We start from the raw sequence: 20,145 nt of genomic DNA, 5'->3' as shown, positions 1-20,145 counted from the left end.
GTCAGCAGCCAAGCACCATAACCAATGAGCCACCGCGGTGGCAAGCGCGCTGGTGAGGAGCACACATTACATTAACTGATTGCTGCCGTGAAATTACAGCAATTAGACTTGAAATTACAGTAATTAGTTTGAATTTTAATGCATCACTTTTATGGAGAACCAATTTAGCAATGTAATTATTAGAGGAGGAATTTTGCGGCAAAATTAATTACTTCGGAAAAAAAATTTCTTAAAATGATTAGCTCCCCTTTGTGTCGGAAAACCTTTGCTCTCTGCAATGCCGAATAGGGCGCTTCTAATGCAGGAACGATGCGCAGTTAGCCTAGCCCTGTGTAACGGCAGGAGTGCACGTGTTGCGAGCCTCTCCCAAGCATAAAGCGCGTTTAGTGGGCTTAAGACGAGCTATGTGAGCGCGCGCAGAGTAGCTTCCATTGCTACACCGGCCAATGGCAATGCGTTGTCCCGTTACGCTCGTACGAGATGAGGAGGGAGAGGTGGAAACACGGACGGCGTGAATGCCCCCCCAAAGGTAGCTGCGATGATGTGGATAGTACCGCCGAATCAAATTGGAGGAGTCACTAAAGCTCCGTAATTAAGGTTGTGACAGGATAGCGCAATGGGTTAATTCCCATGTATGCAAAAGGTCATTCTCTAATTTACATTCGTGGATCCCTGGAAGTGCTCATATCCCTGATGCGGCAATAAATCAGGCTTCGCAGGCTTCCCGTATGCCTGTATTCTCCGCTACAGCGGTCGCTTTCATCGGCGCGCCCATCGCGTGAGCCGTGAGTTAGACGTTGAAGCAAACCGAGTTGTGGAGTCCATGCATGAGTGCGTTGCTTCTACCTCTAGAGCGCAGACTGCGGGCGGCGTCCGCTTCGTGGTTATCGATAACAGCGGCCTTCCTTTCGGGTCATTTGCGTGATTTAATGTGGTGCCTGGATGATGCCTCTCGCTCTTCCTACTCAACCTATCCCTAATCACGCTACCACGGAAACTGGCCGCAATCAAGAGTCTACAACACAACGCTAACCGAAGAAGCCCGGGTTCGAGTGAACCCCTGCGCCACGACAAGTGGTGGCAGCGGTGGGGTCCGAAGCCTCAATGCCCCAACAGCTGTGGGTTAGCGATGGGGATCTTAATCTACAAGCGACATCTGGATGGAAGCTACGGGACTGACGGCGTCACCATACTCAACGGGGTGAGTGCCCGATGTTTGCCTCTCATTTCTCCAGACCGCACTAGCACAGGCAGATAGATGTTAGGTGTTGGATTTTGGTTTTCTGGGCAATGAAAATTTGGCATTTGTGTTTTGATCGCTTCCAGCTGGAGCTTGTAATTTAGTGGGGATTAGCGGCACAACGTGTGATCCGCGATGGACAAGTTCAAAGTAGAGGAGCTCCTTGAAATTCTGGAACATCTGGACATTCCAGAAGGCCCCACTAAATCAAGTGAAGCGATTTGGGACATTATGCGGGCAAAGGTGGTAACGGTCGAGGAGGGAGGCGAGACATGGGAATTGATTCTAGAGCGAAGGCTTCGCGAGGAGAAAGAATACGAAAAAAGAAAACTTCGCGAGGCACGAGAATTGCACGAGAGAGAATTGGAGGCGAAGTATAGCGAGATACGGGCTGAGCTATAAAAAGTACGCGAGCAACAGCAGCAGGAGCTCACGCGTAAATTTCAGTTGCAGAGATGGAAAAGTGCGAGAGCCTGTTTAAAAATTTTCAAACAATAGAAAATTTCGTAACTTTCCTCGAAAAATCTTAGTTGATTTGCGTCATGGAAGAGCTAGACCAGTACTACTGGTCAACAATGTTGGTGACCATCCTCCCATGTTATGTCGGCGGCGTACTTGCGCGCCTATCCGACGAGGAGGTCGACAATTATGAGACCGCGAAAAGAGCACTTTAGAGGTACTTTGGCATTCGTGGAGAATCGGACTTCAAAGTACGAAGAGACGGAAGCAAACACCGCTCCCATCAGTGTGTCAGCGACTAGCCTAGGATCCCCGCTTCGTCAGCTAGGCAGACAGCCGTTGCTCAGGGGAGTAACGAGAGGGCAGGATTACGCCTAGAAAATAACTCTTGTTCGGCTGCTGCCGGGGCAGCATTTGTCGATTTAGAGGCGGACTGTAAAGTCCGAAGTGATCAAAGCGGGCAACGCTCCCATCTGTGTGCCAGCGACCAGCCTAGCAACCCCGCTTGTTCAGCTGGGGACAGAGCCGTTGCTCAGGGGAGTAACGGCAGGGAAGGTTTACGCCCAGAAAGGAACTCCTGTTCGGCAGCTGCAGGGGCAGCGTTTGTCTATTTAGAGCCGGAGAAATAGAGTTGAAGCTAACCCGTCGAAAACAAAGCCAAGCGACCGGCTTCGATAGCGAGTACTGACAACGAGAGGAAAAGCAAAGCGGCCGTCTCTAGCCCAGCAGCAGAGGCTGCTTTGATTAGTGAGGCACATGTTTTCTCTCGAGAGGGGAGTAGAGAGCTCGCAGGCAAGCGCAGTGAGGGAGTCAAGGGAGACACTCCTTCGATGCGGCTGGCTAGCAATAGTAGCCAAGTGTTCGAGACGCTTTACTGTAATGAGAGTGACCGCGAGTCACCTGAGTTCGCCGCTGAAACCCCAGGCCAGAACGCAATGTTAACCAAAGAGTGTGGTTCAGGTAGAATTGCGGGCCGGTGAGTTAGGACTGTAGTGCCGGATAGCGGGCCTCAAGAGAGCAAGCTGCTAGGCTCAGCGGAAAGTAAAGTGCAGTAGGAAGAATTTGTGGATATGGCGTGCAATGACTCACCGAAAGCGCGAGTCTATAGTTCCAGTTCAAGTGGGCAAAGCGGCTCGGTGCCGAGTCAAAGAGCAGATTTGCAGGGTGAGAGCACCGCGAGATAGGGAGGTGCGCAAGAGAGAACAGCTAGGGCAGTTTCTGGAAAGCGGCCGCACGCAAGGAGAGCCAAGCCAAGGGGCAGTCCGCACAGAAAGGATAAAGGACGGGCCCCAAAAAATGTATGGGTGAAGGCCGGTCAACAATGTAAACGTCCGAGACTGCTACCCCGGCACTCCACATGCGATAGGCCCCACAGGAAGGCCAGACTGACTAGAACGGTTCAAACAAAGCGGAAGCCACCTGCCCCATTGTGGAGACACTGCGGAAGTTCTTGCACGTCGATCGAAACTCGCAGCGGGCCACAAAGAAGCACGCACTGATACCACAGGAAAGACTGCAGCAGAACGCGCGCCTGTCAAAAAAAGGAAACGAAGGGTATTCACGAACCGAGAGATGAAGGCACAGCTTTCATACTCGTTCGTCCCCCTCCTCGCATTCTACTTTTCAAGTGCTGTTCAGGTACTGCAGACGCGCGCCCAGGGTGCGGAACGAATCATTTTCGCGTGGCGTCTGGAGGTCGCAGGGGTCAACGCGCACTTAACACCTTCAGTATTTGTCATGTCGTGGCTGCTAAAGCCACTGCCGGTCTGAGGCCACGCAGGGCGCGGCTGAAGTATAAAAAGAAGTACATTCCTTGAGTCACAACATGGTTTCAAAGGGATTGCATCTTGTATCTATACTCCTGTAGAATTTTTTTTGCGGGGGGGGGGGGGGTTATACCTGAGTGGATTTTGTAAGCTTCTTGATTTTCACGCAGTGATGTTTTTGAATACTTTCTGTTTTGCAGAGTATAGCTAAGTGTTGCGCGTAAACGGAACGAGCTTTTAAAGAACAGTGTTTTTTGAGCGGTAATTATGTCAGCTTAAGTGGCTGTGCAAGTAATGTTGCCTGCAGTATTTGGATTTTGCAGTAAGTTTTATGTTGTGTTAAGTAAGCAAATTTTTGCAGTGCAAGTTTTGCACATATACGGCAGGTGTCATAGTAATTTTTGAGCATTTACGGCAGGTGTAGTGTTTACTGTCCTCAAAGACGGAAAGGAACACCGCATTGTGGTGGTTACAAATTGAGAATAGGTTGAGGCAAAATTGGTCTCTGTCTGACCTCTCTGTTGATTCCACCCTGCCCGGGTGACGTCCGAGATTGTTCTGACCTTACCGACCAATTACAAACCAATTATAAATTTCCCGTTTGTCTTGAAGTGTCACGCATGATGACACTCATTTTGAGAGGTCCGAGCACCTGAAGCTAGCATCCGGTTCACGCTTCGTGTTCGTTGGGGAAAATTTTAATTTCAGAGGGTTTTTAGAGGATTTCTGCAGTGTAATCAGTCTTGATTTGGTGATGGTCTGGCGGGGCGAGTGGGCTACAGACGGCACTTGCTTTTATTGTGTATGGCTTGGCGTTTGTGGCTTCGTTTGCCTCGCCTCGCAGAGAAATTTCCGGAGCTGGACTTCAGACACCAGGAGAGGAGAGGCCTGGAAGACTGCGGAACGAGAGCCCATTCTCGCACGTCCAGTCATCCGAGCTGCTTAGGAGCAGCTAATCTTTCGGACGTATTAGAAACTTTTAGTTGCTGCCAACGTAGCGACATTGCGTGCGCAACGCTCACTACGTTCCGTACGCTGTAAAGGACACCCTCGTCACACTTATAGTTCGCCGTACCGCCGCAGAGCAGCCGTGTAGTATTTGTTGATGATGATGTTGGTCTGGTAGCTGCTATCGAATGCTTTTAGCGCCATCTATTACCACAAGCAAGAATTGCAATGCGGATTCAATCCAAAGAAATCTCGAGGCCAAGCCTCAGCCTTTCCATACTCGCATTCTCTGTTAGCAGGCAAGAGCCGGAGCGAGTTGTTTCCTTCCTCCAAGCCTGAGCCCTTTATACTTTAACATGGCTCGAAAAAATGTTCTTTCGAATGCTCATGTGATCTCTATGTTGTCATGGCAAGATATCGACGACATCGTCACCTGGCGAGCGGAGCGACGGATATTTGGAGCTGCTACGCAACTGCACAACGGCGATGACGACTACGAGATGAGCAGCAACTGGGATGAGTTTTCAAACTTCAAACTACCGCTCACGATACGGGCTGCTAGATATGGACCACTTCGAGCCTACACTTTTCAGGCAGCAATTCACGTTTGCTAAAGAGGATTTTGGTGAACTGTGCAGCGCCCTTCGTATTCCCGACGCAATCACGACTGCACAAGACGACAACGTTCCCGGCCGAGAACCCTTGAGCATTACATTGCGAAGGCTCGCTTATCCAAACAGATGGTGTGACTTGGAAACGATGTTTGGAAGGCATTCGTCTGTAATGTCGAGCACTGCAACAATGGGGATAGACCACGTCTTCGCCGCTTTTGGACATCTTATCGCTGACTGCCACAACCATGACTGGTTATCGACTGCTGTGCTCCAAAAGTTTGCAAATGTAAGTCACAATTGAAAGCTGCGCGTCTGACGCTGTCATTACACAGCAGTACCTCAATGCTTGTCTTCTAATTTTTCGTTATAGGCTGTTAAAGCTAGAGGCGCACCATTGCAGAACTGTTGGGCTTTTATTGATGGGACTGCCCGCCCTATATGTCATCCCAAAAGGAATGAGAGGCTGTTTTACTCAGGACACAAAAGAGTGCATTGCACAAAATACCGATCATTGATGCGCCGAAAAGGAATTATATGTCATCTGGATGGGCACTAGCCAGGGAGCTATCAAAGTTCAAGTGAGCCCCTTATATCATTCTCTCTGATAGTTTGGTGTCTTGATTGTCTTCACTGAGTGCAACCAAAAATTCGCACCGAAATGTCAGAAACATACTATAGTGTAATTTACCTCCCGTAAATGGGCTTTTTTCCAGGAATACTTTGAGAGAGTGGACTGTACGCCAAGTTGGAGAAGATAGTGAACGGCGAATACTTGGGTATTTATGGGGACCCTGCATACCCGCTTCGGCCACTTCTGATGAAGCCGTATGGTGGTTGCCATTTGGCACGTGGCCAGGAGGCTTTCAACTATGCAATGAGCGGAGTCCACCAGGTGGTAGAATGGGGATTCGGCAAGGTTATTGCTCAATTTGCCTTCCTCGACTATAGGAAGAACCAAAAACTTCTTTGGCAACAAGTGGAAAAAATGTATAAGTTGGCCAAAATCTTAACGAACTGTCACACAACTATTTATGGCAGCCAGGTGTCCACGTATTTTAACTTAGACCCGCCTATCTTGCGTAAGTACCTGCACCCACTCCCTGTGTATTTATTTACTAATGAATCTTGGCCGCCTAGAAGAGACGGTAGCTGGGCGATCCCTTCTCCAGCGGCTCTGCAAGAGATATGAGTCGAAGGCTTACTTGGCACTCAATACCCTTAGTTCTTTAGGCTTTAATGTCCGAAGGCAAAGGAAACGGTTGAAACCCCCTGGTCTAATCCGACCCTCGACTGTACGGTCACAATTCCCAATGTGAACGCAAAGCGCAGCTCTCCTTTGGCAGCAACTCGTTCGCTCGTACTTGAACATTTGGAAACAGAGTATGCGCGCCATCCTTAAATTTTCACTGATGGTTCCATGGACAAGGCCAGACAAGCTAGTGCAGTGGTTTTTATATTCTTTCTTTGGACTGTAAGTGGTCCGTACGATTTACTGCTGTCGTATCCTCCACAACAGCTGAAAGTGTTGGTATTGAGGCGGCTTTACGGAAGTTAGGGTCTTGTACGGCTCAACCTGTTGTCATCCGAACTGATTCAAAATTTGCGCTTCAGAGGTTAGAGCGTGGATTCCCTACTGATGCCTTGTCTATAAGCTCTCTGCGCTTGGTGCAGAATCTGCACAGCAGAGGCTTTACTCTATATTTCCAATGGGTTCCCTCTCACATAGGAGTCAAAGGTAATGAGGTGGCAGACAATCTCGCCCATAAAGCTCTGTCAAGGAATCCATCAAAAAAGTACCTCAAGATGGAAAAAGTCTCTACAGGAAAACGGTGCTCGATCATTTCAGTACCCTGTGGAGTGCACCCCACAAGCCATGTGTGACCAACGGACTGAGAAGATCCCAGGCGACTCTACTGCATCGAATTCGCACGGCCTTTGCTCGCACTCCTGCCTGGATGCATAAGACGGGGATGGCATCGTCTTCGCTCTGTTCTTTATGTGGTGTGTGCGGAGATATTGAACATTATATTATGTAGTGCCCTGAGTACAACGCGGTAAGGTATGTGATGTTCGCTTCCTTCAAGAAGACAGGAACCCGCACAGTACAGTTCAGGACATTGTCTACCCGAGTGGAAACCAGACACGCAGAAGGGAGGCTGCACGCTTTCTTTTAACATTTCTGCAGGACACGGATCTTGTTTCTAAATGGTGACAGCACGAACGGACTGTGCCCTATTGTGATTGAATGTGTGCTTATATGGAGTCTTCTGGAGTGGACTACGTTATACTGTGAGTTAATGTGTGTATGGATTGTGGCACTACAATGGTCTATGTTCTACTGTGACTAAATATGTGCATAGATGACGACCTCTGGAGTGGACTGTGATGTGGACTGTGTGGAGTGATTGTGTGCATAGATGGTGACTGTGGGGAAGGAATGTGTGCTATTATAAGAGACTGTGCGCATAGCGGGGTAGATGCGACAGTCTTTAGGACATTATTGACATAAAAGGGACGCTACGGTGCAGCAATTTCCGGCAGAATAAGCAAGGCTAACCGCACCTGTAGCATTCAAAACCTCAAATAAACTCAACTGTAATTATCTCAGCTGAGATAAAGCGTATTTCAATAAAATGAAACAAGCTTGTGCTTGGGCACCTCCTAATTTATTTTTGCCGTGAGGCTTTGAATCAACTGTATGAGAGCATTGTCCCTTGCATCAGCACGTCTCCGCTCCTCAGCTCGATGTCGTCTCTCCTCTTCTTTTTCTTGGGCGCGTTCTCGGCGTTGCAGAATTCTTTCTTCGCGCTCCATGATTTTCAACTCTTTCTCGCATTGGAGCTTGCTTTCTTCTAACGCCAATCGGCGCATTTCGACTTCGCTTTCTTTTTCTTTCATGATCATATCATGTCTCATACTTTTAAGCATGAAATCGTAGTCGGTGTTCTGATCTGGTTTTCTTTTCCTGGAGAAGACACAATTTTCAAAGGAATAAGCAGGGAACATGTATGGCATTTCATGCCTCAGGCACAATGTCTAGAATACGAACATTTGCAAATAACCTGCCTCGTCCTGGGTAACTCGGGGGCGTTTGCTGTTGCACTCGCTCAGATGGCTGAGTGTTGGGAAGGCTCGATCCTGGCATCAGGCACTGCAGGAGTTGAGTCCATAGGAGGCCTGACATCAGGCACTGCACGAGTTGGGTCCATAGGAGGCGTGCTTGGGGCGCGCTCCTCGTCGTCTGCGTCGTTGCCAGCATGCCGTGCAATAACTCTGCCAGCGTGGCCCCGCTGCTGCCTGTAAACGCAAGTTATGAAAATTTGCTTTCACCAACAAACCTGCATGATGCAAATTCAGCCTCTGTGATCGCAACTGAATTATTGCCGTCTGCAGAAATGCTTACCGGCCATGTCGAGGTCGATACCGGCACTTTCCTGGTGGCGTAGTCCGACATATCGCCGCGTACTTCTACATGTACAAATCCCTGGCAGCGGCCGTCTTCTTCCTCGCTGCGGTGTTGTTCATCGGCTGGGAAGCGGCTGCAAGGTCTTTCCTGCTCGCAGACCTACCATATCTTCTTGAACGTCTAATCTTATAAGGTGTCCCTTCGATTAAACACAATATGTCCTGAAGGAGTTGGTCACGCTCGCTGTGCTCTTCTGTTCCCCCGATCTAAATGGAGCCAAGTACAGAAATTAACGCTTGCGCGCACACATAAAAATAATAGAAAACTTAATTTTTTTCATTCCTCCTATCGTTGGCGGCGTACCGCGAAATCAAGAGGTGGAACCGATCACGCACGCTACGTGACGTCAATGGTTTTTTCAGCATCGCCTCAGTCGAAGGCCGATGTCGTCCCATTGGTCGGGATTTCGAAAGGGGTCACTTGCTTGTACTTCAAGAAGTAAAGCTACATCAAATTTCGGCGTATAAAATAATCTGCCTGCGTTGGCTGCATCTCTTCCGTTACTCGCGTCGGCTTGCATGTTTATCGTGGATGGCAGCACGTGCACCACTGGCGTGTGCTTGTTTACGATGCTGTGGTTCCCTATCGTGCTGCCATCTAGTGACAAACTCTGAAAGCGCTGCAGCACTGGGCTGAACATTTTTCAGTTTCTGACAACGTAATTAGTATATTACTGTTTTTAATGAATGAAAAAAAAACGTATAATGTTTAGGTAAGTGCAAAAACAGGCACATGACTAAAATATTAATCGACAGGTGCGGTTGCTATGACGATAAACGTACACAACGTGGCTGAGGCTTAGAAGGCCAAATATTGCCACATCTGAAAAACGAGAGGCATTTGTCGCTAATATTTTGGCGTGTGGGGGAGAGTAGACAAAATAAAAGCTAACAGCAAAGTTTAGAGCGAGCCATCGCGTTGGATAAAGGAACGACGAAGTGAATTCGGTCCGCAGCGGGCGAGATGTTAGCCGCCATGTTTTCTACGCAGCACGTAGCGTCCCACGTTGCATACGCAACGCTATGTTTCATAGCGGGTGGGCGTCCGCAACGCGCGGCTAGATACGTTGCGTTCTGCGCATGCACATTTGTTACCCGCAGTGTCGTTGCGTACGCAAGCTCACTGCGTACGTCCAACTAAAGGTGTCTATTGTCTGGCGGCGGGGGTGCTGTTATGAACGGTATGCACACCAACCGAAAATAATTAAAGCGAAGATTCCATGGACCAGGATGATCACCACGGTAGGGGTAATTTCCACCTGTCGTTTAACCCCACGAGGGACCCACGAGAAAAAGATGTGCTGAGAATATGCGTGCGGAATCTTTCCCACGCTCTTAAGGAGGGTGGGGGGAGATGACCTTCCCTTTGTCTGGTTCGCTGCGAGACGCTACCACTGATGAACAAGACGACGGAGGGAAGAGGGGACGATGCCTTCCTTATAATCACCGTGGCTGACGAAAACGTCCCGACCGGAGAGAGCCCGCCGAGGTTGTAGCCACGGCGCCGTATGTTTGGATGGACATGTGCAGCTTGGGGCAAAGTAGGAGCGGACCTCCGAATCCTCCTCGCCCATTCCCACGGTGCTCCGCGTGATATGTGCTGTGTAACTCTCCCGATCTGTGCCTCGTGTCCAATTGGTCACCGCCTGGTGAAAGGGGTGGAGCCTGAGTGTATTTAACCAGCGTCCCGAGTACAAACGATCGCTCTGGGCCCTGACGACAAGGCTCATCCAGTATCCTGACGCTATAAACTTTTAATTTGTGACTGTTTGCTCTTTTCTAAATTATGCAGTTTCTTCAAAGTGCCAGTAAGTCCACTTGTTTTTCGTTTTCCCAACCTTCAAGTGCCATCTTTCCTTAGCCCGAAGGCTCGGACACGCTACCCGAAGGAACCCGGGTTCGAGTGAACCCCTGCGCAACGACAACGCGCAGTTCTCGCAATTAAACATAGCTATTCATGTCGGCCTACTTCTCCATCTTTTGCATTTTACATAATCGCAAAAATAAAAAGTGTTTATTTTCTCTCATAGCGGCTTTATGGCTGGCGCAGGTTCTAATGAAATGGGAAGAAGTTTTGAGAAATGCCATTTCTTCGCAGTTGATGACGTTGTTATACAGCAGAAGCTTCTGTGTGGTTGCATATTATGTGAAAATATTGTAAATAGCCACGATTTTTTGTGCAAACGGTTTTTGTGAGAAAAAAAATGTTCTTTAAGATTCAAGTCCTCGAAGTCTTGCGTGCACTCGTATTTTTCTGTTGATATTACAGGGAACGAAACAACTAACCTTCTGGCTTTATTAAAGCAGAAAAATGTCTAAGATATTGTTTGTGCGCAGGCTGTCTTATCTTTTTTTACTGGCGGCTTATAACACCCCTTGAAAAATATTTCTGGCTACGCACTGACAGTGCGCATCCACAGTCAATAAATACTGCACAAATTGGTCCTAATGTACGAAAATTGTAAATTAGGGCCACGCTCTACGTAAGAGTTAAATTTGTACAACATACAGTGAACCGCTTCCATAATTAATGCAAATTATGTTAAACAATTATTGAAATCTCATGTCCACCACGGGAGCTAGTAGGCTTTGGTTTCATAACTTTCATAACTGTCAAAAAGGCTTCATGCAGCGTAATGAAAGTCAATATCACTTTATTGCCTCCAGATGTCTTATCTCATTTAGTTATTTAGCTTGTTGCTTTCAAACCACTAGCTATTTTTGCTCTACAGCTCTGCAAGGAGTGAGCAATGTTTTAGTGTAGGTGGTCTGTATTTCGTTCACTTGAGGTTTCACTCTACGTGAAGAGCACTCTGATCCCTGCTGTTGCAGTTGTTTATGCGAGCCGACGTTGTGATAGCAAATGTGAGTACAAGCACAGCAGCTGCGCAGGAGTTTCGCACCTTAGCAACTTTAGGAGAACATATTAGATACAAGGAAAGAAGAAATCGTACCACTAGAACTGGCGAAAATAGGGCTGTTGGTGTGACTTTTCCCGGATCCGCAGAGAATCGCAGTACGTCGAATCCTCCGGCACCGATCGTTACAGCATGAAGATGTATGGAGCAATGTATCACTGCGTTCATACGGACTGCGGAACGGTGCAGATTTGGTTTCCCGTTCGTTTTTTTTTCTCGGCTTTATGAGCGTTATGCTAACGTGTTCCCATGAGGTTGGCGAGGGGCGTCTGCTGCTGGACCTCAACTTTTCATTTCTTGCCTGCCCTCCAGGTACCGCATAGATTCGTTAAATCGCGGCAGAACCCTCCACTACGGCCCCTCTTCCTTCACTCCCACTTTCTTCCTTCCGTCACGACACAGTTGAGGTGTTGACCGAAGTAAGACTGCTACCGTGCCTTTCCTTTCGTGATAGCCAATCATTAAGAAAGCAGTTCATGCGCTCAGGAACTTGACCCTAATACTGCACGCGCCCCTGCAGTTTTGGAGGCGGGATTGCTCCCAGGGTGCGGAATTGAGCTGCGAATGCTCATGCGGCCTGGCAGGTGTCAGCACCTCAAGTCCATCTACGCATGCGAATATAGCTCCACCACAGAAGCGGTTTGCTGCAGTGTTTAACGGATGGCTCTTCGCTTAAGCTCTCTGTTGTACCCGGATGCGGAAATTTTAACCTAAGAATACTTCGTCACCGCTGCCTCGCAGATGAGTATACGACGCTGGTCTTGGCCGAAAACTACAGGTGTTGACAAGATTATAATGCAACCTCGGAAGACGATAACACCACAAGACCGAAGTCATTCTCCGGAGAGGCTTTGACCTGCTTTTGCTTACGTTGCATACGCCGACGCCGCAGACGAAGCACTGTCATCTGTAAGAGAGAAAAGCTGCTTCATCTGCTTGGCTGCTCGCCTGTCGCCTCCATCCTGCCTCTATCTTTGTAACCAGGCCGTGTGACCAGGAAACAGCCGCCAGGAACCTGCAGCTACTCCAGTCCACCGACGCCAATGTATCTCTTCCACTGTGTCGATAAAGCATAACGCGGAAACCCCCTCTCTCATTGAACACAAAGTATTGGGCTTTCACCGTTCTCGGAGCTGGTGGTGACGTCGACCGGTCCCGCTTAGGTTCGCTGGCAGCCATACTACATTGGAGCGTCCGCCGGAAATTGTCTTGACTTTAGAAACGCTAAACTTACACATTGATCTCAAGCAAAATAATGAGAAAGACAGCCTTATTTGCAAAAGCTTATTGTTAGAAATCTACATAAAGCGGTTTTGTTTGAAAAGTGCTAGCGACAAAAGTGTGGACAACCTCGGCCATAAGAATTTAAAAATACAGCGTTACTGTCCTGACATTCAAAAGTGACTGAAGTAATATCTCAGTTGTACAACTCCACAGGTAGTTTTTCATTTAGCGTGAGCTTATTGTCCTGCTTTTTGTATCTTTTCCTTTCGCACATGATTATTAAGTTAGAGATGTTTTTTTGTATGGCCTCAAATCGATATGAAAGTTGTCTACAGTGAAAGCAGCTCGTAGGAAAAAAGGACGGTAGCGAGTGTTTATTGTCTAAGAGGTCTAACGTGTCAAACGAACTCAGGCTATTAGGGATGCCGCAGTTGAGGGTTCTGGACAATTTCGACCACCTGGGTCCTTTAAGCCTGGACTCCATGTACGCGAAAACTCACGCGAACGCGACGGCGACGGCGGCAAGCGACGAGCGACGCCGTCGCGCGAAGCAAAATGCATGTGTCGCTTGCAGTGTCGCTCGGATCTGCACCCACAGAAAATTTCGCTCGTCGCCCGGAAGTCCCCCACGCGATTGGCCAATCAGAGCCCACAAAGCCGTTTTGCTGTTTGTCCATGGTTTGTCACGGGTACATCTCACGAAACCCTACCAGCGCATCGTCTTAGTGATCGCCACCGTCGAGAAATTATTTGATTTCGTAGCTGAGAGGCAGACCCGCATGATTTAAATAATTAAAACAACCTACTTGTTGGTTGCGGAGGCCTAACAGCATTTGGAGCGGGCTACGCGAGCGGGCGTACTGCAGGGATAGATGTGTGTCGAGCCGCGGGTTCCGGCGCTCGATCCACCGTGCCGCTGCGCTCCAACTGTATATACGTGTAGAAACACTCGCGGTGCGCATTCTCACTGGTATATTACAGTTTGCTCACTTACAATCAGATTGCGGTGATAGTTTATGGGAGTGTTTTTACTAAGCCGGAGTTCACAGGCACCGAACAAAAGCACACCTTCCCCGCGAATCCGTGATGTGACTTCGTCTCCGCAAGCATGCCGTTGGTTATCTCCACTGCCGCTACACCGGTGCCGTAGAGGAAATATTTCTTTTGCCCTGACTATTAGGCACGCTCAGAAAATTTTAGGAGAGAGAACAGTTTACGGGCATGTTTCTAATGGTGTCTTCGACTGGTCGCTCCCGCGATCCGGATATGATCTGTCAGAGTGGGAGCCGCTCTCGCTCTGAGCGCATAGCGAGACTAGTCAAGCCGAATGGTCAGCGAGTTTTAGAGCGGAAACGCAGGAGGCAGAAGGGGGACGTAACTTCCGGAACCACTACGCGGCACCGCTGCTGATGTCAACAGTAGCTGCACGTAAGGTCCCTTGATTACCTTCAGCCACACGTGGCCGCACACAGTTCGCATCGCGGTCGGCGCTTAGCCTGTATCGATCGCTACCCCGGGTTTCCGTCCTACGGGACGCTCATTTTTCGAACATCGCCTTGTGGATAGCACTGGCGTCCTCGTCTGAGCTGCTGCTGGAATCACTGTTGTCGTGCGACAGCAACACAGACGGCATTCCAAGCGTAGTTAACCGGCACCTCTTGGACATTTTTTGTTTCACACAGCGCGGCCCACGCAAAACACAACACAGCAAGGACGCTACAACTGCGTCAGAGCGCTCTGAGCTGGAGGCGAGCGCTCACAAAGAACCAGCCGAATGTAGTCAGAGCGCCCGGTTTCGACCAGCCGAATGTGCGGTCGCCTCTCAGAGCGCTCTAGAGCGATCTAAAGCAATACCACCTAGATAACTTTACAAGGCCCCCGCATGACCTCCTCGCCAAGCGTCTACGTCACTGCTAAGAGATGCAGCGCGCAGCAGGTTGACGTGGCGCCATCTGGGAGAAAACTGACTAAGCGGAAAAATTCTGTTCCCTCGATCAGATTTGGAATTATCCTGGCTTGGCTCGAACTTGGCTATTTTCTTGTCGCTTCAATTAAAACTCAAGAAAGCTCTTTTCTTATTTTTGCCACGCTTATATTAACGAGTTTATAGTTTGAAATATTGCAAAAATAAATGTCGTGTTAAGCCTTGCATCCTTGCTGTCAACTGCGGCTTTAACAATGTTTAATATCAAACTCTACTTGCGCTTGAAAGCTAATGCCAGTCCGCATCCTAAGTTGGTTGGGAACACTGAGACAACCAGTACGCACATGGTCATATGGTGCTAGCTGACGTGAATGTGTCGCGTTTTCACGGAAGAGCTCAAGAACTGTGCAAGCTTTTTCATCTGCAGAGGCTTCGTTTGCGTGTTTGAACCTGCGTAGCCTCAGTTCTGAAATGCCTGGCTGCTGCTGCGCCCCAGGCTGCAGATCAAATTATGATGGTGGTCCGAGTGTCCGCGTCTTCAAGTTTCCTGCCGACGAGATGCAAAGGGCAGCATGGACAAAGGCTATTTCTCGCGAAGATTTTGTGCCAACCAAGCACACTGTGGTAAGCGTCGCTTTTGGTGCTGTTTTTCAGGATGCTTGCCTTAAACTTTTTGCTTTAGTAAAACTTCTTTTTAGCCTAGTTAGTGCATTTTGAACCAAGGAAAAGGAGCAGCGCAAAAGCATGCAACCACGCAAGAAAGGACAAGACACGAGCGCTGTTTTCGCGTTTTGTGCCGTGTCTTGTCCTTTCTTCTCTTGTGGTTGCATGCTTTTGCGCTGCTCCTTTTCCTTGGTTTTGTGCTTCACACATTTTTTTTATGGCTTGCTTCGGAGAGGGGACTTTTTCGTCACTTTCTTATTACTTCGATTTCCCAGTTATTTCGCTTGCCGAATTTTGTAAGCCTGTCGCCCAAACCTAATGAACTTGTGGTTTTACTTTGTTTTTAGGTGTGTGAAAAACACTTTCAAACGAGTGACTTCGTCAGGTTTGCAGCGTACACGGACGAGAACACTGGAAACGTTATCGAAGTTCCGCTGCAGCGTGTCCGCCTGAAGCCAGCTGCTGTCCCGAGTGTGTTTCCCGGCTGCCCGAAATATCTCTCTCAGCCACCATCTTCGCGAGAAGCTCCTGCAGAAAAGAAGGCCCGACTCGAGGCGGCGTCACTGCGAAAAGCGATAGAGCTTTCTGTTGCTGCTCAAGAGGAAGAAGATCGCAGGAACAAAATTTGCAGTTTTGGGGAGCTGTGTTCTGCCTTTCCGAAGCTTAAGACTTCTGACTTCTGGTCTGTGGTCACTACGCAGGCAAATGTTTTGTTCCTGGAGCTCTCCTCGACCAAGCTCCCGCAGTGCGTTCATCAGTGGTGGTTTTAGACGACCTGTCTGTTCAGGTGTTTCTCGGAGGGTCCCGTCTCCACAATCTTGGAGACGAATGTGTGCCGTCACAAATGAAGGATTTAAGGGAGCTTGATAAAGTGCTGCAGTCTGTTGAAAAGCTGCAGAGTTGTGCTAGTGGCAGCGAAAAGGAACACCAGCTTCTCGAAACTGTGCTAATGCTCCTGGATGAGGTGAACAAAGATTATGAGCTCCAAGAACATCATGAATGGAACTTACAGGTACTGAAATTTGTGCGAAGCCAAGTCGAGCTTGTTTTGAAAAATATGCCCCGATATCCACCAGATGTACTCGTGTTTTCAGGTCTGCTGTATACCATTTCTCCACATGCATACAGGTTCAGCAGAAGCTCGCTTAAAATTAAGCTGCCGCACCCAGACACTATTCGACGACTGTGTTCGTCATATCACATGAATCCAGCACTTGAACAGCAAGATCCTTGTTTCTTGAACTATGCTAAAACTGTATTGCAAACAATGGCCGAGCATGAGCGCACTGTGACATTAATGATGGATGAGATCCATCTTCAAACCTATTTTGAGTTCAAAGCAGGCTTCGTTACAGGTGCCGCAGCCAATAGTTCCGATCCGGCTAAAACAGCGTATGTGTTCATGCTACAAAGCCTTTTGTCAAGCAACAAGGATGTTGTTCACATTTTGCCAGTCGCACAGATAGATGCAAAAGCACTGCATCTATTTTTGCACGAGCTCATTACTGACCTTGAGTCACTTGGATTTAAGGTACTAGCTGTTGTCCAGACAACAATGCTATCAATCGGAAAGCCATGACATTTTTTGCTAACCCCCCCAAAGCCAGTATAGTTTACACACACCCAGCTGATTCCTTTTGTCCACTGTTTTTCATTTTGGACCCTGTGCACCTTTTGAAGTCAATTAGGAACAATTGGCTAAACCAGAGAAGCAGTGGAAAGTGTATATATTATCCTGATCCAAGCAGCAATGACCCAAAGCCACCTATTCTTACGGCATCATTTAAATCTTTGTGTGATCTGCATGAGGCTGAGCAAAATAACCTTTTAAAGCTGGCACCAACACTCTCACTGAAAGCACTGAACCCATCAACTATGGAGCGCCAGAAAGTTAAGCTTGCTCTCAGGATTTTTATTGAATCGACAGCAGCTGCACTGCAATGTTTCGCTGTACAACATGCTAAAGGAACAGCAGATTTCATAAACACCATTTTGACATGGTGGCGAATAGTGAATGTAAAGACGCCAAGAAAAGGTGAACGCCTGCGTGATGAAATGCAGTCTCCGATTGCGTCAACAACATGTCCAAAGCTTGAATTTTTGAGGAAAATACCAGAGTGGCTAGACTACTGGGCTAGCCTCAGACACGATGCTGGCCACCTGACGAAAGAAACTCGCATGGCTTTTGGCCACACGAGCCACGCTCTGCATGAGATTGCTTTATACTGCCTGGAAGAGCTGGGATTTCGGTATGTGCTCCTTGGAAAATTTCAAACAGATTGCCTTGAGGATAGATTCGGGAAGTATCGCCAGCTATCCGGAGCCCAATACCATGTCTCGATCAGGCAGATTTATGAATCTGAGAACAAGCTAAGGCTTCAAAAAGTACTGGACATGCCTGATCTTGACATTATTGCAGAACCGACCTCCGTCATAAGTGTTGAATCACTTTGTGCACAGTTCAGTATAGCAGTGACCAATGCTGATGTAGCAAAAAAAATCGTCGATGATTCCTGTTGTTACGTATGTTGCGGGATACTGTGCCCATGCAACACTGAAAAAGCTCATGTGTATGTCGTGCAAGGACAATCTCGTCCTGGATAACACCAGTTTGGACCATGATGACACACTGCTCATTTCAGGCATGACAAGAGGAGGATTAAAGTTTCCACGAGATGTCGTAGTGAACGCTGTACTTTATACAGAAATAGTCCTTGACAAATTGAGGAGTGAGCAGTATGCATCCAAATTTCTGGCTCTTCCAAATCAGAAGGAAGCCCTTGTTTCTCTTGTGTCAACCATTCTCCACGATTCTGGAGACCTTGATACGTGTGATTCTGGTCATTCGCCAGAAAAAGTCAGGCACCATATTTTGAGTGCTGCTGCCAACACGCTGTTAAATATGTGCAAAACGAAAAACAACACAACAGTGTCGAAGGGGCAGCGAAAAATGCAAACTCTAAAGAGTTGAGGATTGATGACTGTATCGTTTAATGGCAAGTGTTTCTGAGAAAGCGGACCTTTCTTGCACACCTGATTACATCATAAAGATAGCTTTGTATTAAGGCATTTTATAATCTGTACGTGTTCTTTTCATACTTAGCAACTGCAGCTATAGAACATTTGATAGAACTGTAGTGAGTGGTAACTTGTGTACCAAATCTTTTTCCCTTCTGTATGATGGACATGTAAATGCAAATGGGTATGTTTGTTCCTGTTTCATACAGTATGGCACTGAACAAATTGTACTGGATTCTTGTGTGCGCATCTCACCAAATCACACAACTTGGTGACAGCTATATTCTTTGTGTATGTGTGTGTGAGTGTGAAGTGCTTAAATAAACTCTTTATTCACTGTATTCGTTGCAACTTTTTTTAGAAATCTTGCTGGTTTGTTGTGAAACATCCGTGCAACGTGAAGTAGTATAGAATAACATATGAAAGAAGCTGACAGTCAATGCAACCAAGGAAAGCATAGGAGAATGTTTGATTTTTACTGAAGTGGTTATGAGTGGGAAGTGAATAGTGTAATCATTTTATGGATGCAAGACAACTGACTAGGAAGAATTAAAAAAAAGTCAAAGGAGCTACAACTGGGGCTAGTTGGAAATGCATTCTTGAAGGGGATGATAAGCGCTGTCAAAATACGACAAGGGACGAACAAACAGGGCAAAGCGCTTTCTGGCAACTGTTTATTCTATGAAGAAACATGAATGTATATACACATGTTAACGTCAAATCATGCGCAGAAGAGGGAAGACCGCACCGCACTGACAAGAGCGATATGAAGAAAGAAATAAAATAGAATAGAAACGAACAACACGTGCGTTTACAACAGCCGAAGATTACTTATCTTGAGGTAGTTTAATTCAGTTCTCCCTAACAACACCGAAGCGGAGCTGACGCATTGCTTATCTGGAGCAACATGCATAGCGAAGGCGTCGATTATTTCGCGTTCCCGCCTGTTCCTGAAGAATACATATTCTAATCAGAAACCGTTAAATACTAATATTACGCTGGCACAAAACACGCAGTATTTTGAGAAATGGGTGCCCGACGGGCAACCGGAAAAACCGCGTGGGGTGAAGCTGACTTCCAGGCACATCTGTTGTGTGTGACGTCACGGACGGGTGCGGAGGCCTTGAGCTAGTCTAGGTGGTATTGTCTAAAGCGACCAGTCGAAGACACCATAAGCTTGAGTGCGCAAAGCACGGAATCCGCTACGCACGTCGCGGGTGCGCGTCGCCTGCCGCCTTCGCTTGCATGGAGGTTGTCCACAAGCGACGGAGCGAGCGTCGCAGTGCCGCCTTATCGCGTCGCTCGCTCTTTCGTTCGCTTGCATAGAGGCTGCTAACAAGCGACGAAGCGAGCGTCGTAGTGCCGCCTTGTCGCGTCGCTCGCTCTTTCGCGCACATGGAGCCATGCTTTAACGTGCACTGACATTGGACAGTGCACGATCCTGTAGCATTTTCCCTACATCGAAATGAAGCAAGTGCGCTATATATATGTCTCAATCTCAATAGACAGCTGAACAACCGTGCTAGTGGCTCGATTATGGAAGTAAATATTGGGAGGGATCTTAATTCTGCTTATGTGGAGGAATGCAAAAGCATGTCTTTGATCTTGAATTTTTTCTGACTCGTAACGTGGAGTGTGGCTTTTCGTCATTTCTGGTTGCGATGTACTATACTTCGCAATTTCCGGTTACGACATAACACACCACTCCTGCATTGCATTTACAACGTAGTACACCACTTGGTCATTTCCGGTTACGTCACAGTTATAATACGAAAATTGCTTTTTGATGAAAGAAAAAGGCGGAGTAGCTCTCACATCTCGACATCTCGGTGGACACCTCAACTGCGCCTTAAGGGGAAAGGTAAAGTCTCGGGAAGCATGCATTTTAAGGTGCATATGTCATCGG

At 47.8% G+C, this 20,145-nt stretch overlaps 1 protein-coding gene across 1 annotated transcript; it reads left to right on the top strand.

The window, feature by feature from the left end:
* The first annotated feature begins 14,919 nt into the window (after positions 1–14,919).
* LOC144105428 (uncharacterized) lies at positions 14,920–18,574 on the top strand. Its single transcript, XM_077638546.1, has 2 exons — positions 14,920–15,182; positions 15,569–18,574. Exons 1-2 carry the CDS (start codon positions 15,030–15,032, stop codon positions 15,989–15,991), a joined length of 576 nt encoding a protein of 191 aa, XP_077494672.1. The 5' UTR covers positions 14,920–15,029; the 3' UTR covers positions 15,992–18,574.
* Positions 18,575–20,145: the final 1,571 nt, after the last annotated feature.

This window comes from Amblyomma americanum, chromosome 1 (genome assembly GCF_052857255.1).
Source record: "Amblyomma americanum isolate KBUSLIRL-KWMA chromosome 1, ASM5285725v1, whole genome shotgun sequence".
NCBI lineage: Eukaryota > Metazoa > Arthropoda > Arachnida > Ixodida > Ixodidae > Amblyomma > Amblyomma americanum.
The sequence above is the reverse complement of the archived record's forward strand: the minus strand, read 5'-3'. Positions and strand labels throughout refer to the sequence as shown.